We start from the raw sequence: 22,758 nt of genomic DNA on the forward strand, positions 1-22,758 counted from the left end.
TTCTTTGCCACCTTCTTCTAGCTGTATTCTTTTCTCTTATCATTTCAATCAGATATCTGGGGAGTGCTAATGGGTTGTTTTCGTTTGACCTTTCCCGAGTGGAATTATTAACAGTGTCCTTCAATTTTTGTGTTAATGAGTTTATTTCATTTTCTATATCTACGGTACACTCACTAGCATTATCTGGTGTTTCAATTCCTGTAAGCACTTGCCTATATAGTAGCCAGTTTGTAATTTTTTTTGATTTTTTGTTGTATGGGAATTTCGAAATCAACATCAATAATTGTTGGAATGTGATCTGATGTAAGTGCAGATATTACCTCTACTGCTAAAGGAACACTGAGGTTTTTGACCAGTGTAATATCTAGGACGTCTGGTGTTCGGTTGCTGTCATCCGGGTAGTGTGTCGCAGCACTTGGCCCGTATGTAATAATATTTTTATTTCTGCAATACTGCTCTAATATACGTCCTGCTGCATTGTAATTATTTGAATTCCAAATTGGTGATTTAGAATTTAAATCACCGCTAAGAATTGTTGCATAATTGCAGTCAAATATATGACTTAACAGAGAGATATCAAATTGATTATTTGGTGGTTTGTATAAAACACAAATTCGGATTTTTCTAGTGCTAGTGAGGTGCAAATCCACTGCCAACGCTTCACAATCTCGGGAATGTGGGAGGTCAACAATGTCATAATTTAAATGCCTTTTGATATATAAGGCTACTCCCCCTCCTCTTTCGTGCGTTCTATCTTTCCTTATACAATCATAATTTGCTATCTTAGCTGTATAACATGGTTTTAAAAATGTTTCGCAAATTAACATCAGATCAAAATCTTCATCTGCAACAATTTCTCTTAATTCTTGGAGATCACGAATAATACCTATGGCGTTCCACGCCATGATCTTGAGATATTTTATTTGTTGTGAACTATTATTGAACATTGGTGAAGTTTACCGATAATAGTTTCATAGATATTTCAGTAAAGCTATCAATAAATACTGAGTATTTTTCTTGATATGTCTTAGCTTGTAATATGTTATTAAAACATTTTCTCATTAGACCCATTAACTCCTGTAAGGGGAATGATATCTCATTATTACCGGTATTCACAATCTGGGACACCTCCCCATCTATCCTGTTGGGAAGGATCTTTGCGGTTACCTCATTATTTACACTTTCCCTACGTTCAACTGCAATAGTTGATGTGGGTATAATTTCTGGTACAGAGTATACATTATTGTTTGTTTCAGTCATGTGAACATCTTTTGATGTCATTGTGTTTTTGTTAGTTTCTATTTTGTTATTTTCCACCTCTTCGTGGACATTTGCAGCTTTTGCATATGTCTTATGCCTTCTTGTAGGTCTATTATTTACTTCTGTTGGTTTTTGCTGTTGAGGTAATTCCTCAGGTTCAATGTCTATTTTCTCAATTTCATCGTCACTTGAACTTGTGACGGAAAAAAGCCTGGGCTTTGGTGGTCTAAGTTTTTGTGACCCAGTAATTGCTTTAGGACCAGGTTTTTTAAGGTTCCCCGGGTACCTTTTACATCCTCGGAAACTCGCCGGATGATTTAAGGAACAGTTTATACACACTGGTAAGTCCTTACCCTTTACCTTATCACACTGTGATGTGTGATGTTTTTCTGGACATTTGACACAGCGGGCTTCGTTATAACAATTTCGGGCTGTGTGCCCATTCCAGGCTTGGCAGTTGTAGCACTGCGTGTACCCCTTCCTTCTTTTGTATGTTTCTACTCTTATCTTTAAGTAATTTAATGAAGATAATTGATATATTTCCTTGCTTTTATCTGTCCTGGGCAAATCAATGAGCCATAGTGGTATTGGGACCATAATCTTTTCACCATCTTTATGACGGGGGCTCTTTAGCTGTACCACACTATTAATTGTGTAACCCAACTCCACGAGAGATTCTTTGATCTCATCGCAAGATGTTGTTGTATCCAAATCCCTAATAACCACTCTTATGTTTTTGTCTGACTTTAGTGTGAATGTGCTAAAATTTACTCCCTCTTTTTCAAGCATTTTAGTCACAGCTCTATGATCATTTTCTGTTGTTACGTGTAATTGCAGTGTTGTGCCAGTTTTTTTGGCATCAAAATTTGATTCACAAACACCCCTAATTTTAACTGAGAGTTCTTTCCAGTTCTTGTATTTTGTCAAATTTAATGGGGGTATTCTGACTTTTTTCTTCTTTTTTTCAACCAACTGCCACTCATTTGTGTTAGTGGGATCTGGATCATTTGTATTTTCTTTTTCAACATTTTTACTTATTGACTTTCCATTAGCCCTGTTGGGCAAACAATTATCAGGTTGCTGAGATGGGCCAGCCACCTGATCATCTGCTATGAGTTTTGTTTTTTCTTGTTGAGTGTTTTGGGAAGCCTGGGATTCATCCGCAGTCCGTGTTTCCTTTTCAACAATTACCTTTTCGTTGACAATAATGTCAGGAGTTACTTTAGTTTTCTTTTTACTTCGCGTCCCTATCGGATATTTTTCGTCATCCCTACACTTACTTAAATACAATCCACATTTCTGGAAATCACGATTGTATAATTTTTTCATACTACAAAGAATTTCGGTACTAATTATTTTATCAGACGCAGCATCTTTTGAATTTTCGTAGTCTCCAACTAATTTTATAATGGTACGTAAGATACCATTAGTTTCACATTCACTATCAATTTCACATAGCCATTCACTGAACTTATTATGATTTATGAACTCTTGAATAATTGGATCCAGTTCATAAAAAATAAACTCTATAGTGTCCTGAAGAGGTAGCTTTTCATCATCTACAGTTTCTTTGATCTTATCAATTATGTTACTAACATTTAACTTATCATTATTTAGCAATACACTATGCGCAAAGCATACCATCATCTTATTTTTACCAACCATGGTCCACGACATTTGCACTACTATTCACAGATGAAACTCGGCCAAAAAGAAAATGACAACAGAAGCAGCACTTACCATTTTGTCGCCGCTAATACAGTTATCCATTCATCTAGCCGATATATATCCAATAGGCACTAAATGTCTCGGACGTGGAATCCAAGGTATCAAAATTTGCAGAAATACGTTGGTCTCGTTAAGACCTTCCCGCGCAAACACTTTTCACCGTTACAATCTCCTAGTCACCCCGCCACACACACACACGGGCGTCACTGCCGTCCTCACGCAAGCTTGACCTCTGCTTCTTGCGATGTATATAACTCAGCACTCAAGTTGACAGCACTGCCCACGCACATCCGCTCTCTCCGAAGTTCACCTGTCTTCCCGTTTCGTAAATCGCTTAATCTCATCTACACCTCTCTCAATTGTTATTACCTAATAATTATTATTACCTAAAGTAATAATTACCTAAATTATTTATCACCTGAAATGATTTTCTTCCGTCCAACATAATACTGTGCATTCACCTCATTTTACTGGTTAACCGTTGATCCTAGAGGCGTACTTCCAATTTAGAGAAAGTACCCAAACGCGTAAACCTCAGATAAGTCATTCATTTTGCAAGGGGTTGTATGTTTAATAAATTACCATAACTACCCTGTACTCAAAAAACTCAATTAGAAAGTTGTTGCGGTGTCTCTCCTGAGTCCAACAAAAAAAGTTCCACGTTTACAAGTGCAATAATCGCTGAAATATTTGAATTCAAAAATATGAGAAATGTTGGCAAAGAACAGCAAAAACTGACGGAATAAATATTTTTCCCCTTGCTCATGCTATTCCTTCCGTGAAATATTTTTTTTTTGCATCAGGAGAGACAGGAAAAACTATTATTATTTTAATAACTAAACAACCCCTTGCAACATGAATGACTTATCTAACAGGAAAAGGGTCCCAAGGTGACGTCTTCGAAAAGTTTCGTAAAAATTACCACTGATTCTACTCATTTAAATATACACAGAAATATACGGAATTACTATGGGTCACTTAAAAAAACAGTTCTGAATATTACTATTTTGGACGCCAAGAGGCCAAGAATGAATTTAAAAATCGGGCAACACTAGAATGACGTCATTCAAACAACACAAGATCAGATACAGCGCTGAAAAAGAAGGGGGGGGGGGATAAGAAGAGCAAAATGGGAGCTACAAAGTGTGTAAAAACAATGAAAAGAACTTTTTTATAGATATCGCCAAGAAGTGGGAGATGCAATGAGAAGCCAAGCGTCTCGTTTTGATCGTTTTGTACGGCTCTAATGATTGCATTTCGCCGTTAATTTTTTTTGTTCTGCTTCTTTACGTGTTTCTAGGTGAGATGCACGTGCTTAAATTTTTTCATAATTTTTGAGGTCGACACCTTGGGACCCTTTCCTTGTGAGTTCTATACACACGCTATTTGAACAATTTTTTTAATTGGAAGTATGCCTCTAGGATCAATGATTCGCCAGTAAAAGGCGGTTCGTGCTGGTAGTTAATGCTGCACCCTGTATATTTTTTTAATTGCCAAAAATTACTGTAATTTTAAAAAAATGCGCACGTTTTCATGTGTAAATAATTGGTCAAAATTTTTGATAACGTTATTCATACGGGAAGGGGGAAAAATACTATTTCAGCGAGAAACAATAAAAACACTAACCTAATCAAGGACATTAATACTTTACCCGAGTGTACGAGATAAAATTAGCTGAGCGGTTAAGTCACTTCGTACTGCGTTCCTCTAGCTTCTAGCGGTATAAATAGGACTAAAAAACGCATACGAATAGAAATGCGGAGAAAAATCTCGGTCTGAAATACATGAAGCGTCAATTGATTAATACCAAAATATCATGAGGAGAGCAGCAACGGTTAAGACAATTCTTAACTATGGGTCCACGGGCTCTAGGATGTCCTTGAAGAGAGGTCCGTGATGACAAAATAATTAACTCATTGTTTTTACGTTGATATATACCGAATATTATTTTGTAAAAGGGATCCGTGGCCTTTATTTTATCAGCACAAGGGTCCGTGGAACGCAAAAGGTCAAGAACCCCCCCTAGCGTGAGGTGGACAGTAGATGTTTCGGCAATATGCGAATATTACCTTTTGTTTGCTTACTTCTTGTTCACGAACACTTCCTTGTACGTTCTGCGCCGGAACTCGACTCTCGTGATACCACGTCATACCATCAGTCATTGTCACGTGACCAAGAAAGACAAACACGATCTCACAGTTATAAAGTTACTAAGAATCAGAGAGAGATTCTTTTTCCTCCTCTCCACTCCTATAGCACAGATTTTTGTTATCATTTTCACTCTCAGGAGTTTGAACGCAACATGCGTTTTGTCAAGATCATATGAAATCAATGGATGACCGTGAAATAGACAAATTTTGTGAAGAAAGATCGGAAATTTCACGTAAGTTTTATTTTATGATTGCTGAAATACATTCAAACTCGGTTATAACGACCTCGGTTGTAGCGACACCTTGGCTATAACGTCAGTAACTGACGGTCTTGGCTGATTCCCATAGAGAATAATTTCAATGAACCTTGTTTATAATTTCGACAACACGCAACGACCTCTTATATAGCGACACTTTTTCTTAAGTTTTTATGGTATTTTTCTCGAACTAGAGCTCATAACATAGAGGGGATGTTGGTCTAGATTATTCTACTTACCTAACGGTAAACTTGTTTGTCGCTGAAGACTTGAGACCATTACATAATACTGACGTGTGGTCACGCCACGTCACTTCAGAACTGTACGGGATACATGAGCTGTACAAGATATATTTGTTGTATACGGGATATGATTCCCATATTTTCCAGTAATTTTTCCCGTCTAGATAATTTCATCCTTCCTTTCTAAAATTTTTCCCTTTTTTTTAAATAAAAATATCCCGTTTTTCAACTAAGCTTACTCAAATTCACAATCGTCCTCTAAATCGGGGATGAAGATAACTTATATAATTTATAATAATTTGAATAAGCCTGCGTATATAAATATTCATTTCACATATTACCTAACAACTTTTCTCGAGAATTACATTTTAATTCACTGCAAACTGGCTATAGCTCTTCATTTCCCACCAATGGCTATTCATGTTCAATAATTGGCAATTTCTCCGACAATCGGCAACATTTTTAGACGAAAATCGGTGTTGTCCCGTATTTATGATCCCAATTTTCTGAATTTTTTTCTTGCTAAAATAAGGTCATTCTAATGGTAATGAAATGTACCTGTATTTACAGTATTACATTATCATTATTTTTTTTTTATATTGGAAAGGTCCTTTCAACACATCAACCTCGTTTATAATGGCAGCTATGATACAACGACAAAATTTCTCAAAATGTTCAATGTCGTTACGCAACGGATTTTGATTGTGTGTAAAGTTTCCTGGTCCTCCGTGAAATAACTTTCTTTTCTGCAGATTTGAAATGTATTGAAGCTATTTATAACTACAGGAAATACCAAAAACTAATTTTAAATTAATGTTGAAAAATCCTTTTATTCACAAAATAAACACAGATTGTGTGAATACTGTAAATAAATTTAACCAATGCCGTACCTGTTTAACATATAGTTCTTCTATACTGAGCGTAACCTCAGTCACTGCGGGCAATTTACTACCGTTTCACATCCTCGCTTTCAGGTTAAGTAAGCCGGAAGTGCGCGCTTAATAGTCTCTGCATGCGTACTTAAAAGGGCCGTAGACAGGTGTGAGCCAGTCACCCGTTTGAAAAATTATTTCTGCAGAGAGTAGGAAGACTCTTAGCATAATACTTACGTAACATAAAAGTTCAGGCATTTGCCATTTTCACTTCAACGTATGCAAGACAGATGGCAACACTAGTATAAAAAGGAATAAGCGTGATTCTGGAAACATAAATATGTTAGGGTCACTCATATACCAACTCACACACAATACTTCTGGCATGTACCAATTCGTTAGAAATTCCCTAGAGGAATGTTTACGAGTTTTGTGCACGGTTAAGTAGTAGTCCGCATGCGTATTTAGTGCTATGTGTGCAGTTAGTTTCCACATTATTGCTGCCGTCTGAATCATGAATAATATGTAGCGATCGAATATTTAAATCGTAGCAGTGTCTACTGTGATATGTTGTATGGGGTTTATTAATCTCAGACTCATACCGAAGTATGTACTCGTAGTACAGTTAAATCCCGTTATAGCGAACTCCAAGTGACCGGAGAAATTCCTTCGTTAAAATGAAATTTTGTTATAAACGAATTCCAGGTCTTTGCATTGTTCCAATGTAAACTTATTTGATTGATTATAGAAAAGTGTTCGTTGAAACGATTTTTGCTATAACGGTATTCGTTAAAACAGGATTCGACTGTATTGATATTTAAAGGAATCGCTCAATGATTCTGCGATGATTATTTTTTGTCTTCACATCCGCATTCATCCCGGACATTATTTTCATTCATTTTAGTGATTTATATTCCATCTATTTTCATTTATTTTCAACTATTTATTTTTTTGTGCATCATTCATTTTATTTTATTATATTTAATCATTTATTTTTCTTTCTGTTTTTAATTTTGATCTACATCATGTATCCTCTGTACTTAAATATGCATATTTATTTATTTATTATATAATGACTTTTTATATCCTTTATGTTCATTTATTTTTTTATCTTTTTCCATTTCTTTATATATTTGTATAAGTTTTTAGGATTGATAAATTCATTGTCGTTTATTTCTTTAAGAATGCACTGGTATTACTTTTTGCTCACCCCGTATGTATTTACTAGTATCCCGTATGTATAATAGAATCCATTAATGGAATTTTTTTAGTGTTCACATTTTAAAACTAAGTAATAATTAGCAATAACAGTGTATCTATAGACACACACACAATTTAGAGCTTTCTTTAACCATATGGCAATTGAATGTTCGTGTGAATAATCAGGGTTGACATTATGTAACATCACGTTTGATGAAGTTTCTGTGAGCAAATTGAAATAACACTGGCAGATGCCAAGGATGAAAAGCTGATTCCAAGATCTATAATATGGCGCCGATGTCTTTGGTGCTATCTGAAAATTTTTAGAATGAAACCTCAAAATTGGAGTATTTTTTTTCTCACAATTTTACATTTTCATATTTCTTTCAGATGCCGGAACGACTATGGAAAATGGTGTCATATACCGGGATTTATTCGACGCCATCGGGAGTTTCGGTCCATTCCAGAAGAGGATCGTGGCCCTTTTCTTCGCCATCAACATCGTGAGCGTTTGGCAGAACTTCGCCGTGACTTTCCTCGCTCCGAACATGGATTTCCGATGTTCCTCAACTCATAACGACTCGGAGACCTTCAGTAACGGTACCGATCAGTGTCACGTGACTGTATGGCGAAATGACAGCAGCGGTATCTCTGGAATACCACTGGAAGATCAAAGAAGCCTAGTCCCATGTAACAGGTGGGAATATAATCTTACAACTTACCAGAAAACCATCGTCAACGAGGTAAATAACGTTTAATGTACGACTACATCTAATAATTCAAATACAGGCAATCCCGAAAAGTCTGCAACCGTTGACTTCAGGAGCATGCTTCCAATTACGAAAAGCCATTTGAAAATTACAATTTTCTCAGTCTCAAAAGAAATTTTAAAGGTCGCATACATAAAAATAAAAAGAAATTCACATTTTATAAAGTCCCGTGTGATAAACTTGCAATTATTGAAATGTAGATCCCACTCTGAAATGCCATTCGCAACAAATTTCTTATGTTTAAACGTAATATTTATCGGAGATATTGAATGTAAAAAGTCAATATATGTTTTGGCAACGTACCATTGTGTTGGCAAATTTTCATTGGCTCAAAAGTTGCCAGTTTTAGGGACCGTACACTAATAGAATGAGTTCAACCATCTAATTTTATTTATTCACAATAAGTAATTGCTTTTTTAGAGAATTTCAGAATATTTCCAACTCTGAATTTAATTTGCATTTCGCAATCTGTGAACCACGCCCTCAATCATTGGCGGTGAATGATGAAAAGTTCAAAGTCAAATATCTTCGTTAATATCGCATTTACAAATATGCAATTTTTTTGTAAATGACTTCTCAGAGCCACGTTTACATTTCATTAATTGGAAGTTTTAGCACAGTGGGTTCTACATTAAAAGTTAGTTTTTTTTATGTATACGACTCCTTGGAAAATTCAGAGCATTTTGAGTAACCGCACGTCCTTTGAAAACTTTTTGTAATTGAAAGTATATTTCTGAAGTCAACGATTGCAGAGATATCCACAGTGCAAACAATCCGGTGCAGCCTGTATGGGGAGGGCGTTACTTAACACACATTTTTATGACTCATGATCGAATTGTTTGGGCATTTCAGCATGAGATGTTCTCTTGACCTCATATTATGTGCACCCCCCTAAACTGTGTTGTTAAAATATTACCATTAATATCGTTATTATTTCATTTTGTATTAGTGGGACTTGGTGTGTGAGAGAGAATGGTTGATCTCGCTGTCCGAATCCATCTACATGGTCGGTTTCATGGCTTCTGATATCTTCTTTGGACATTTTTCTGATTCGTAAGACTTGCTTCTTCTTTGTTATCACACTGTATGGCATTTGATACAATGAACGTTAGATCCATATCGGGAGTGTTCAACCTCTGGCTCGTGGACCAAATGCAGCCAGATCCAGCCCCCGAAAAATGCGGTTTGAATAGTATCAATACAGACAACACGATATATTCCTTGATAGACCATATTTCCTCTGTTAAAAAAATAGAAATAGATCGCTATCCCTGAAGTATACGGGACATCGCCAATTGTCACCAAAAAAAAAATCAAAAGTAAGAAGTTATCATCATATCATGAGAAATACTGCGCAGATAACCTTTTAATCCTTGATTTCACACACGAGAATAAAAATTCGATTGAGCTTCGTTAAAAATACGGGAAATTTTCACTAAAAAAGTCTGGGCGACCAAAATTACGGGAATGTCCAGTAAAATATAGATCATACGGTCACCCTATATACAGGTATATTCAGTAACACAACTGGTTACGGACCGGAAAGATTGTGCACCTCTGGTGTACATGTTGGAGGCAATAATAACTTTGCAATCATTGTTGAGAAGGTCCTAAACTGCAATGGAATAAATTCAGCGAAGTAGAGGGCCATTCAAGATGTCAACGGAACCATTCCCCCTGCTGTTTTTACACTCCGCCATTTAGCAAATCCCCCAAATCGTTCCACTTAAATAACTCTAGTAAATCTGCCTATGCTAATTGATTTGAACGCGACACGTGAATTCACTTCATTTTAGCCAAATGTTGACAAAAAGTAGCCATACGTATAATACTCTTCCTCGTAACTTCAAGCTGTCGTAATTCAAGGAGTGCCCGTATTTAAGAAAATGAAAAATTATTTTAAAAAATGGGCATCTAGCTCTCCTGTATGAACAGGGTGCACAAAACTGAAGGTTCCATGTTCTGAGCTATCTCTCTACAGCCCTAACTATTCATCAGAAGATCATCAAGCTTTAAGAACGTCTCAATTAAGAAATGGGGTTAATTTTTTTTTCAAAATCACACTTTAATTTCCGAAAATTTTCGCATTGCATTTGGTGCGGAAGCACCGTGTCCACGGAAGAGTTTCACCAGCAAAGAATCCTCTTGTTATATAAACTTCATATTCTTTAGTGAAGAAATAACAATGGGAATTTCTCTGCTAAGGAATTTTAAATACCCAGTCATGAAGCTTAAAGCTTGCAAAAACATTTTATAATTCCCATAGTGGTGAACGTTGGAACTAACTTTTGACACAATTTCTCCTCTCCCGTGTCTTCAATAAGGCCTTCACAAAGTTTCGTCACTTTTAAATGAATAGTTACGATCGCAGACAGCTCAGAACAGGAAAATATATATCATGTAATAATTTCATAATCGAAATTGAACTTCGAGTAATTTTTACATATTCGGTGAGTATTTCATTTTTTCTTCATGAAATATCTCCATAAAAAGTGTTGATATTGTTCATTGAACAAGAAACCTAAATAAATTTAATTTTTTATTATTATTTATTTATCATCACTACGTTTATCAATCCACGTTGTGCATATATGTTACTGCTAAAGCCCGAAGTGCGACCAATTCGCAAATTGGCCGGGAGTTTTGATTAAAGTACGATGTTCAGAAGTGATTCGAGCTTTGACCGGCCAATTCGTGAAGTGGCGGAAATCCGTGGCCAAAGTTCGATGTCCTCATGTAAGACAGTCTGTAAGCCGCCAAGTCGATTTATTCCTCACCAACGTATGATACTTAGCTCAGGTTGGGATTACACTATAAAAGTTTGATTAACGTTCTTTTATAAAATTTGAAAAATTCAACGAATAAGATTATCGGCTGCATTTACTCGAATGTAACCGATTCGATTATTAGTTGAATTTTTCCAGTTTGATAAAAAAGATTTTTTATCAAAATTTTAGTGTAATCCCGGCCTTACACACATAATACAATTACAGTCAAACCTCGTTAGTGCGTCACCCGGTAAAAACGTCACTCCGCTTAACGGGTCACTTTTTGGAAGTCCCAATTGTCCTCAGGCAGGAATTGGCACAGCTATGGCTTACTCCGTTTAACGAGTCACTCCTCTTACTAAATCATATTTTTGCTCTATCAAGAGTGACTCATTAACGAGGTTTGACTGTATATAGAGGGAAAAAAAGATAATTTTTTCCCCCGTGATTCCTTGTGAATTGGTTGAAGGAAGAAATTTCCCTGTCATTTCTCAACATGCGAGAAAATTTTGACAACTTCTGAAGAAGGGGGAGAGGAAGGGTCATATCCCCCGAATAAGTGTGTTGATAGAAACTAAAAAATTGGAGATTTAGCATTTTTAAGCATGCAAATGCGTGCGAAATAATATTTTCCAGCCTCTACTTTTTTTACATGATTTTCATTTTATGGAGGAGTGATATAATTCTTCTCTCAGATTTGGGAGGTATCCGACCCTGGTCATTTGTTACGTGGTATGTTTGGTGTCCGGCGTGTTGTCCATTTTCTCTCAAAACTACCTCATGTTTGCGATTCTTAGATTTTTCTTGGCGTTTGGAAGAAATGGAATTTCGAGTAATTTTTACGTATTGGGTGAGTATTTCATTTTTCTTTTTTCCATGAAATGATTCCGAAACTGTGTTGATATTGTTTCATTATTTAAACAAAAAAATCTAAATAAATTTAATTATTTAATTATTCATCATTTCAACAACAGAATCAATCCCGTTAGTTTGATAAAAATAATATAAATCAAATTACTCTAAATTATTGATTCGATTATTAATATTTGAATGCCTAAGTTTTCAATATTTAAAAGTAAATTTTGATTCAATTTTAACTTCCCTTTTTGATTCTGATATAAGAAATCAACCATTCCCCGAATATTCCTAATTTATTTCATTTTTTCCCCTTGAAGTTAGCTAAAAAAATAAGTTCTCCGTGTATGACATTTAGGATGAAATTACACAATAAATAAAAGATCTTTTACAAAATTTTGAAAAAACACCAATATTCCTATTGATTGCATTCACTTGAATGTGACAATGTAACCGATACGCTGATTGGTTATATTTTAAAGTTTTATAAAAGAACTTTTACAAAACTTGCAATTCCGTCCTTAAGATAGAAAAATATCCACTTTGAAATTATGCTTCAAATGCTCGAGATTTCGCCATTTAGCTGAATAATTCAGAAATGAAGATTTAAATAAATCTTACAAAGAAATGGCCGGAAAGGTGATGTCTTCAAAACAATTTTGAAAAAATTACCACTCATTCGACTCAGAATCGGTGGAATCGATTTAAATATGCACAAAAAAATATATAAAAATCCAGAGGAATTATTTTGGGTCACTGAATTATTATTATTTTAATTATATTTTGACCTGTAATTGAGGCCAAAAACGAATTAGAAAATCCCGCAACCCTAGAGTGTCAGAGTACCACCATCCAATAACACGAGTGATCCCGTACAGCACAGAGAAAGAGAGAAATTACCTGTTCCAGAACTGAGAAGCTGGGGAAAAGAAAGTGAAATGTTTTTCATAAATGCCGTCAAGAAACATGAGAGGCGATGAGTAGCCGATTGTTTTATTTTCAAAATTTGTTACGGCTTTATAATTGACTTCCACCTCTAACTATTATTATTTTTATATGTGTTTCTGGGTGAGTTAAATGTACTTACATTTTTCCATAATATTTTTTTTTTAGAGACCTTGGGATCCTTTCCTTGTTAGGAGAAAATTTAATGGAATATATTTGGAAGTTGGTATATATACAAGGAGTGGTATTATTTTCCAGGACTATTCAACTCCGAAAATGTTAATGTAAAGTACATGTTTGATATGTTTCGAAGTAACTGCCGTAATACACTTTTGTGATCGGCTATTGATATTGAAGGACCGGACACACCCCGCTTCCCCTCTCAAGGAGATATCGAAGCGCTCCCGAAAGATGGGTGCATCGGAAATTTTATTAAATGAGTATATGTATGTATATATATATATATATAACTTTGTATAACAGAATAACAAGTCCGATTACAGGAGTATAAATCAACGAAATAATTACGATGAATCGTGTTCTAAGAGTCGAAGTCTGAATTGATATTGTAGCGTCCTTGGCACGTCTGGACTCAATAACCAAAGTTCCGACCGCGTTCGTTGGATATCACAAGTTGTTTTCGTATAAGCCATACAACGACAAATCGATGTCATGTTTGCATCGCATAGAGTGCTGGTCCAAGTCAGCCAATGTTCGGAAACCCTGGTGTTTTAACCCGTTCTAGGTGCACATTTCTGTTAAGTATCCTATATCTTAATTCTCCTGGGCAAATAGGAGAATTTTTTCATTCCCGAAACTACATCGGCTAGATAGTTTGATTATGTGTGGCATTGATTCGACACGTTTACATGTTAAGTGTTTATTGTTTCTCCAATAAAGTTCGCTATTCAATGCCATATCAGTTTCGTGAATTTCCAGTAATCCTACGTGGCCGCAAGTTGTAGACTCTCCCTGGTATCAACTTTACTGGTCTGGAAGGCTGAAATTCATCCTGCTTCTTTTGTGATATCTTGAAAATCTGAATATCCTGAAATCTTGTTCCCTTTAGATGTTTTCAGTTTAGGGCACAAGAAATAATCAGTGGGTGCCATGTCCGGAGAATATGGAGGGTGGTTGAGTCACAGACAAACGCAACTACGTATTTTGTGTTCCCTAAACTGAAAACACCACTAAAGGGGGAACAGGATTTCGGGATATTGACGACATCGAGGCAAACGTAACGTCCGAAATTAAGAGGATTCCGGAAGATGACTTTGAAAAAATTCGAAAATTCAAAAATCGTTTCGAACTGTTGTACAGCCGATCAAAAAGTGTATTAAGGCAGGCGAAAGTTACTTCGAAACATATCAAACGTGTATGTACTTTTTGTTATGTGTAATATTTTCGGAGTTATTTGAACAGTCCTCGAAATTAATAGCCACAACTTGTATATGGACCGTCTCTAGGTGGAACTGCTGTCAGGGCGTCAAGCTCTGAATAACCCGCATACCCGTATGGGCGGGACGATGTTTTCTATTTTTACTGTAGTTTACATATCCACATCGTTAAACAGAATGTAAAAAAAGTACGATTTCTGCCCCTGAAATACACTGGATGCTCACTGAATAGCGAGCACCGAATGTGGCACTTGCTTGTTCCGGGGTTTCCATGCCCAGAATAGCTCGCAACTCAGAAAAGCTATTGATGGTGCCACGACAAGCAGTTAAACTGATACTGTATAAATAAGAATTTTACACGTAATATGATTCCGAATCAAAAGCAATGCAGAGATTTTCTGTCTTTTAACGGGCTTCCGAAATTCGTTCCATCCCTTTGTTAATACTTTCCAGAAGTTTTATAGTTAGCCCTGATGTGGGCAGGTTACGCTGTGTACAACTCAGAGCATGGTGAATTCGATTTTTATGGATACCTATATAGTGTAATAATTTCTTTTCTTCTTTAGTAATGGAAACAATAGGATCGGATAAAAGAGATTCGATGGGTATCGCGATGCAGACTAGTTGGAGCATCGGTATTCTGATACTACCAGCTTTCGCCTGGTTCATCAGATCCTGGGTGTGGTTGGAGGTGGCCATGGCGGTACCGTTGTTACCACTTGCTTGTATCATCTAGTACGTAATTCAAATCTTTTATTTTTCTTCCACATAACCGTTGAGGGGGGAAAGAAAAATTAAGTTTTAATTAAAATACGTGCATTATTTGATCGTTTACAATCATTTCCTGGTTACAATAATGTTTGAACACTCAAATATTTGATACTTCTGAGCCATTCCTACTTTTGATGATCCCTTTTCCTAGCTTTGTACCGGAATCTCTGAAGTGGCTGAAGACCCGAGGGAGAAAGGTGAAATTCGAGGAAATTATAGCAAAAGCTCGGAAACAGAACTGCCGGAGCTCAGTATTAGACATCAGCACCTTATCAGGTTTTGACAGATCAGAATACGTAATTAGAACTTTATAAATTTTTCTTAATCATATTTCCATCCTAATAATTCCACGGTCCCTAACCTTTCATGTTTTCAAGAGCCCCTCCTCGCAAATGCGTAGAAGTCGTGCGAACCACATCATATGTATGGGAGATATGAGCGGGAGGGGGGATTGCGTATTCCTAAATATACGTAGGAGGCTTTCTTACCCCATAAAAGCGTGCAGTAGAGTTCTTGCACATAAGACATGCACTTACCTCCAGAAATTCGTAAAAGAAGCTTGTACCTCGAAATGCATAAGACTTTTGACCATCAGAAATGCGAAAGTGATTTTGTGAGCTTGTAAATGCGGTGAAGGCGTATGTAGTCATTAAAAAGCACAGAAGTTATACGCGTATATTCTGTATCTCCAGACATTCCGGAATATTTTCTGGCTTGTAACCATGCGTAGAAATGATCCTATGCCTATGAAGCATGATCTTGAGGTCAAAGCCATGCGTAGAATGCTTGTATACCGTCTTAAAATACCTCAGATGCTTCCAAACTCCCTATAAACTCTTGAAATTGCGTGTTTACCTCTAATGCGTATTCTTTTATTTCTGTGTCTTATTTATTTTCCTCTTCTTATTTTTTTCCCCTTTCTTATTTTGTCTCCCTTATTTTGTGCCTCTTTTGCACTTTTTGGTTACATTTCCCTCTTTCTCCAGCATTTCTGATTATTTTTCACGCATTCCCGAACATGTCACATACCACCAGAGGTAGGGTACGCGTATCAGAGATTGGGAACCGCTGCTATATAATCCACATTTTTTTTTTAGTTCATATAAATCTCTCTTATTCACAAGAAATCTCTATTTTACAGAACCATAAAGACGATAAAACTATCATGGACCTGCTAAGGAAACCACAGTTACGGAATAGGCTGCTGTACCTTTGCTATCTCTGGTAATAGCAATTAAATTATCTATAAGAACACCGATCCAAGCTCTGCCTAACCCTCCCCTTCCCCCGAATGTCTAAGTCTGGCCTTGATCACAGAATTGCTATCAGAAATGTTTCATTTCTCTTCCAGGTTTGTGATTTCATTTGTGTATTTTGATATCGCCTTCAATACCAATGACTTGGCTGGAAATCCTTACCTGAATTTCTTTCTATCAGGCGCAACTGAAATACCCTCTTGTTTGCTGGCATACTTAGCGATACGCAATATTGGCAGGAAGTTGCCACTCATCGTCGGAATGTTCATCACTGGAGCCTCATACATAGCCATCATGACTGTTCCGCCAGGTTAGTCAATATGTGAAATCTTTCATGTGAATGGATTTATCGGGGAATATTTTAACGTTTAGTTTTTTTTTTTTTTTTTTTTGAACTTCATAATATCACTATGTTAAATCGCCAATTAGGCTTACCAGGCATCCGTATTTTAAAATTTTTCACACCGACATTAATCGATTTCAAACAAGGAAAAAATAACTTCAATTGTGAAATAAATTATAGCGGCATTGGACCATCCAAGGAAAAATTTGGATATAGGTTGTGATGTCAATTTTCCTTTGGATAGCTATACGTCAGTTTTGGTCTTAAATGAGCCAGTTTAGCTTGGCGCGATTAAACTCTAATTGTGGTGATATGGTTAATTTAGTCCAGTCGTTCTCAATCTTGGGAATTTGGCCAGATTCGCAGACTTTGATTAACCTTAGTGGACCGCGGTTCAAAATCAACTAAAAGGGGAATCATGGCAAGGGGTAAGGGGCCGGAATGAAAATAATAATAGGTGAAATATGGTGGGGAAAAGTTAGTTTCGACATAGAAAATATGATGAAGAGGTTATCAGCTGAGCCTACACTCAGCGAGGACCCTCGTTCCGCTATTCAAGATTTCAAGATCGATGTGACTGTCTACAAAAAAAACTCACGAAAATACGACACATCCTATTACTAAGAAGGGTGTAACATGTCAAGAAATTTCCCTGTGACTATTACTCTGTGACTGGTGTCGATCCACTGATAGTGTCACGTTCCATGTAGTAGTTACACTTACAGTTGAAGCCTAAAAGTTAAATTCATGAATTATATGAAACGTATTTAGAAGACACCAACGAATAAGGCAAATACACAAACAATAATAAAAGTCCTAATGCATTTCAACACCAATGGGTGCCGTCTTCAGAGGATTAATTTAACCACTAGTTTCGCCGACCGAGTTTCCCATTTGGGTTGAATAACTTCACGCTCGGTTGCTCAGCGGAAGAAGTACGTCTGTTCACTTCAAACGTCGTGGTCAGAAACCCATCAAAAGCCATAGACGGCACCCATTGGTGTTGAAATGCATTAGGACTTTTATTATTGTTTGTGTATTTGCCTTATTCGTTGGTGTCTTCTAAATATTCTTGGGCCAAGTGGATCAACTCTTCTATATATGAAACGTGACACTAAATTCAACTCTTAGGCATTGTCAACAGTGATTGTAAGATTCGCTGTGATGTATGAATTCTTTCAAAATTAAATTGAATCATTTTTTTTTCCCTTGCAGATATTCACTGGTTGACTGTGGCTTTCTCCATAATCGGTCGGTTCTTTATAAACGGAGCATTCTCCATTATATACATATACACGACTGAGCTCTTTCCGACGGTTGTGCGGAACATAGCCTTCAGCACAAGCTCAATGTGGGGATGTATCGGTTCGATACTGGCACCGTTCAACAGAGAATTAGGAATACACGTTCACCCATCTGTCCCGAATATCATGGATGTCTTCCTGGCTGTATCGAGCGGTATCATAGCCATGTTTTTACATGAAACAAAGGACATCAAAGTACCTGACACTTTAGACGAAAGTGAAGACATCAATGGAAAAATTTCCGATTTCAAGGACATACGTTTTTCTAAAATTGTTTCTTAATTTATCTGATTCAAAGAAGGGGGGGGGGCTCAAAGATAATCTTATCAATAGAAACGTGTAGTCAAACACCTACCTATAAGTTCTATTAATGGCTCTGGTTTTCCAGTTTGAAAGTCCTGCCCGGCAGAACAAAATATAATGCGATTGTATTACATATTACTAGTCGCAAAATATATATTTGGTGGAAATTGAGATATTCGGGGGGAATTAAACGGTATTTTGTGATATTTGGATAGACGTCCTAAGTATGTTTCGTTGAAACGTGGTCATACGAATCACATAACGAAATAATACGGTGGAAGGGCTTATATTACTGGTGCTTTAACCCTAGAATGATACCTAAAAAATCTATACTTTAATGGTATCTATACGTCTCATAAACGTACACCTCCGAAAAAAGTTACTACAGTCGAATCCAGTTTTAATGAATACCATTATAGCGAAAATCTCGTTTTAACGAACATTTTTCTGATCCCCCAGATAAATTTACATAGGAAAAATGCAAAAACCTGGAATTCCTTAATAACGAAATTTCGTTATAACAGTTATTTCTCCGGTTGCGCAAAAAATTGTAATAAGTTGTAATATATAGGCAAATACACATCAACAAAACAACTCGGCGTGAAGATGTTAATTAGGCTCGTCATATAAGAGTCATCAATTCCGACGTGAAAAACTTGGTGTAGGAATGATAGTCTCCTCGTGCATTGTAAGTCTGCTATCGAGAGATGTCACCTTGAAAAGAAGAAGATCCGAAGTGCATCCAGGTGCATATGAAAATGTACACACCAAAAGCCTTTCGGAATAATAACCGCCAAACTTCTGTACACGCTGAATACGCACGCCCATCGCTGTAGAAATAGGACCCCATATTACTAAGCCATACTCGAGTGAGGGTAAGACGTACGCGAAATACAGTCACACCATCACTGGAAAGGAGGTGAATGGGCCAGACGATCTAACGGAAAAGCCAAGTGACTTGTTGAACATTGAAAGGATACTTTCAGCGTGAGCGCTGAAGTTTAAATCAATCTTGAAAAATTACACACCTAAATCCATTATCATGCTTTTTCTTTGTATAGTTGTTGCATCTACGATGTAATCATAAAGGAATGGATGGAACTTTCGTGTGGATGAAACGACATTGCACTTGGAAACATTCAAACCTAGATTATTGTCGCTTCACGAATCATACAGACGGAATATATTATTTTGAAGAGCCAGGCAGTCTTTTATGGAGTGAGTTGATCGATGAAATTTTAGATCACCAATGAACATGATGTGCTTGTATATGGTTTATAAATATTTCCTAACGGCAGCCTAAGGATCATAAAGGATTTTTTCCCCATTATCTGGTAACATTACTCTATTATCCATTAATTCATTTACCTGGTTCTGAGAATGTCTCTATCAATCTATTCACCAAGTTTCTGAGAATCAATCCATTTACAAAGTTTATGAGAATCAATAAATTTACAAAGGTTATGAGAATCAATCCATTTACGAAGGTTATGGGAATCAATCCATGACAAAGATTTTAGAATCAATCCCCCGTTTACGAAAGTCTCAGAATCGATCCATTTACAAAGGTTCTGAGAATCAATCCATTCACAGAGGTTCTGAGAATCAATCCATTTACAAAAATCTCAGAATCAATCCACTGAGAAGGGTTCGAGAATCAATCCACTGAGAAGAGTTCGGGAATCAATCCATTTACAAAGGTTCTGAAAACCAATCCATTCACAAAGGTTCTGAGAATCAATCCATTTACAAAGGTTCTGAAAACCAATCCATTCACAAAGGTTCTGAGAATCAATCCATTTACAAAAATCTGAGAATCAATCCATTTACAAAAATTGCAGAATCAATCCATTTACAAAAATTGCAGAATCAATCCATTTACAAAAATCTCAGAATCAATCCACTGAAAAGGGTTCAAGAATCAATACCATGATAAAGATCTCATAGTCAATTCACTGAAAAGGGTTCAAGAATCAATACCATGATAAAGATCTCATAGTCAATTCACTGAAAAGGGTTCAAGAATCAATACCATGATAAAGATCTGATAGTCAATTCACTGAAAAGGGTTCAAGAATCAATACCATGATAAAGATCTGATAGTCAATTCACTGAAAAGGGTTCAAGAATCAATACCATTACCCCTTATCAATGGGTCTAGCCCCTGATCTGATAGTCAATCCACTGACAATATTTGAGAATCGACTCATTGAAGAACATATGGTCTTGATTCGAATGTCGTCATTATTATTGTCAAAGTTCAGTGTAGTTGACAGAGATCGGGCCGTAATTACTGCAGCGTTATGGAGTTTTATGAGAATAACAATGTAGTTGTTTCACCCAGGTTTTACATATTTTGTTTTATAAGCTGATTCGTTACACGCGTATACTAGAAGCTTACCAATAGAAATTAGCGATAATTAGCATGCTAACCACTTTTTTCAAGATGTCTTGGTAAAAGAAAATCAAGTGAATTCGTAGGTAAAACATTCAAAACGTTCAAAATCTGCTATTAACCGCGAATCGAGCTCTGATCGTTAATTGTATGCGTATTTCGAGAATGTTCGTAAAAGCCCTCTCATTTGATGAAAATTCCTATTTCGATCAAAGCGGCCATTTCGAATTATTATTAATTATCATTATTAAAGTAAAAAAAAACTTCTCATTGCTGGTTTGTTTTCTTTGTGTTTGAATTATAAATTATTATATAAAAAAACCAATGAAGAAGCAAAGTACGGTAAATTATAATTATCGTGATAACATTTTCTTCACCTCATTCATTCTAATATGCAGAGAAAAGTGAAACACACACACACACATTACCTATACAATAATACTACTAAAATAGGAACATTACCTATCAATAAATAATCATTTAATATAATTACAACATCACGTATAAATTCATTAAAACATAAAAATTCTTATTTCGTGTTTCTTTTCTTCCGCAAAATATCATAGATATCATGCATATAATGAAAAAGTAATACCTATTACTAAGCATAAAGATAATCACAACAATAATTAATTTAAAATGCTTTTCAGAAAAGCATTACGCGAATAACAAGGATGGTCATTAACGTTGTAGAATTATGAAAGTAGTAAAAAAATTGGAAAAAATTTCCTTAGGCAGGCTCAGGGTATAATTTTTCATCATTAAAAAAATCATTAATTACTGTTCTTCCGAAGCTTCACTTTTGTTCTTGGACTAATCATTATGCATGTGCGATTTCTTTTAAAATCTGGTATTTTAGACTTAAAAATGGAATAGTTTTAGTAATATTCTACCCTTCAGTGATATTTCTGGTCAAAAACATTTCGATAATCATACGATAATCCAGTGTTTCCCAACCTGGGGTCCACAAGTACTATGTATGTAAATCAGGGGTATTCAACCTTTCAGGCACAGAGGGCAAAATCGAAACTTCCCGCGGGCCACCAACCAGCATCTCCTATAGATAGTCCTCCCTCCTCGCGGGTTGCCATAAACATCATTCAGACTACTTAGCAAGTTTGCCGCATTTTAATACACAGCATCCTATTTCGTTTCTTCTTATTGTGGCGTAGAATCTTCCTGATTGCCACACAAATACCGCATGATGATTGGGTGTGGAGCAGAGAAATCGCCAATTCTGAGCCCGTTTATTTCTTTTCCGCACAACGATGATACCGTAAGGAGCGGGGAGTTTTTTCCCTGAATATTCTGAGGGAAAATGGACTATTTGCTGACGTCAGAAGCAGCGTGCGAGGCCTTCTATCTCTAGGAGGTGCTGCCATCGAGCTTATATTACTGGAGGGAGCATCCAGCCGCCGCGACATCGTCTACATCTAATGCAAGGAAACCATGTGACTCGGTGAAAACAAACACACACGATCCCCATTGAGATCAATGTTAAAGTTGCCGATTTTAGCATAGAATTGCGAAAATTTAGTAAGGTTTTCCGCCGTATCAATAATTTTAAAAATTGAATTGAATTCTCGATTTTCGAAATATTGAGTTCGCTTAGAGATACGAAGCCCAAAAAAATTAAATATAAAATAATTAGCCCGACCCACTTTTGAGGTGGATATCCATGCAATAACATTAATTTCATCTTCTCAAGCACGAAAATGAAAATTAATGCCTCCGTATTGACTTATATTATCCACTTGCATCAATCCATATAGTTTAGGATGTTTTGAAATTAACTATGGAATTATTTCTTTGTCAATTATTATATTTCTTTCATTACTTCTGAAGTAATTGCTTTAATCAATCCTGGATTTTTTTTCTTTCATTAACACTGAAATTATTTCTTTTACTAATGCTGGCATTATTTTTTTCATTGATCCTGAAA

At 36.2% G+C, this 22,758-nt stretch overlaps 1 protein-coding gene across 1 annotated transcript; it reads left to right on the top strand.

Moving 5' to 3' along the window:
• Window positions 1-5,224: 5,224 nt before the first annotated feature.
• Window positions 5,225-21,055, top strand: LOC149088192 (organic cation transporter protein-like). The gene is made up of 9 exons (XM_089245450.1): window positions 5,225-5,371; window positions 8,100-8,452; window positions 9,429-9,532; window positions 11,943-12,097; window positions 15,011-15,179; window positions 15,367-15,511; window positions 16,357-16,439; window positions 16,567-16,781; window positions 18,030-21,055. Exons 1-9 carry the CDS (start codon window positions 5,311-5,313, stop codon window positions 18,398-18,400), a joined length of 1,656 nt encoding a protein of 551 aa, XP_089101576.1. The 5' UTR covers window positions 5,225-5,310; the 3' UTR covers window positions 18,401-21,055.
• Window positions 21,056-22,758: the final 1,703 nt, after the last annotated feature.

This window comes from Pholcus phalangioides, unplaced genomic scaffold, assembly GCF_987345545.1.
Source record: "Pholcus phalangioides strain wild (caught in Gottingen) unplaced genomic scaffold, Ppha-v1.0 ptg000003l_1, whole genome shotgun sequence".
NCBI lineage: Eukaryota > Metazoa > Arthropoda > Arachnida > Araneae > Pholcidae > Pholcus > Pholcus phalangioides.

Excerpts from the sequence above, each read along its gene's own strand:
- LOC149088192 (XM_089245450.1), top strand. The coding sequence starts at position 5,311 with ATGAAATCAATGGATGACCGTGAAATAGACAAATTTTGTGAAGAAAGA. Across the intron at positions 12,098-15,010 it reads GAGTAATTTTTACGTATTGG|TAATGGAAACAATAGGATCG; the intron begins GTGAGTATTTCA and ends TTTCTTCTTTAG. Across the intron at positions 15,512-16,356 it reads GTTTTGACAGATCAGAATAC|AACCATAAAGACGATAAAAC; the intron begins GTAATTAGAACT and ends TCTATTTTACAG.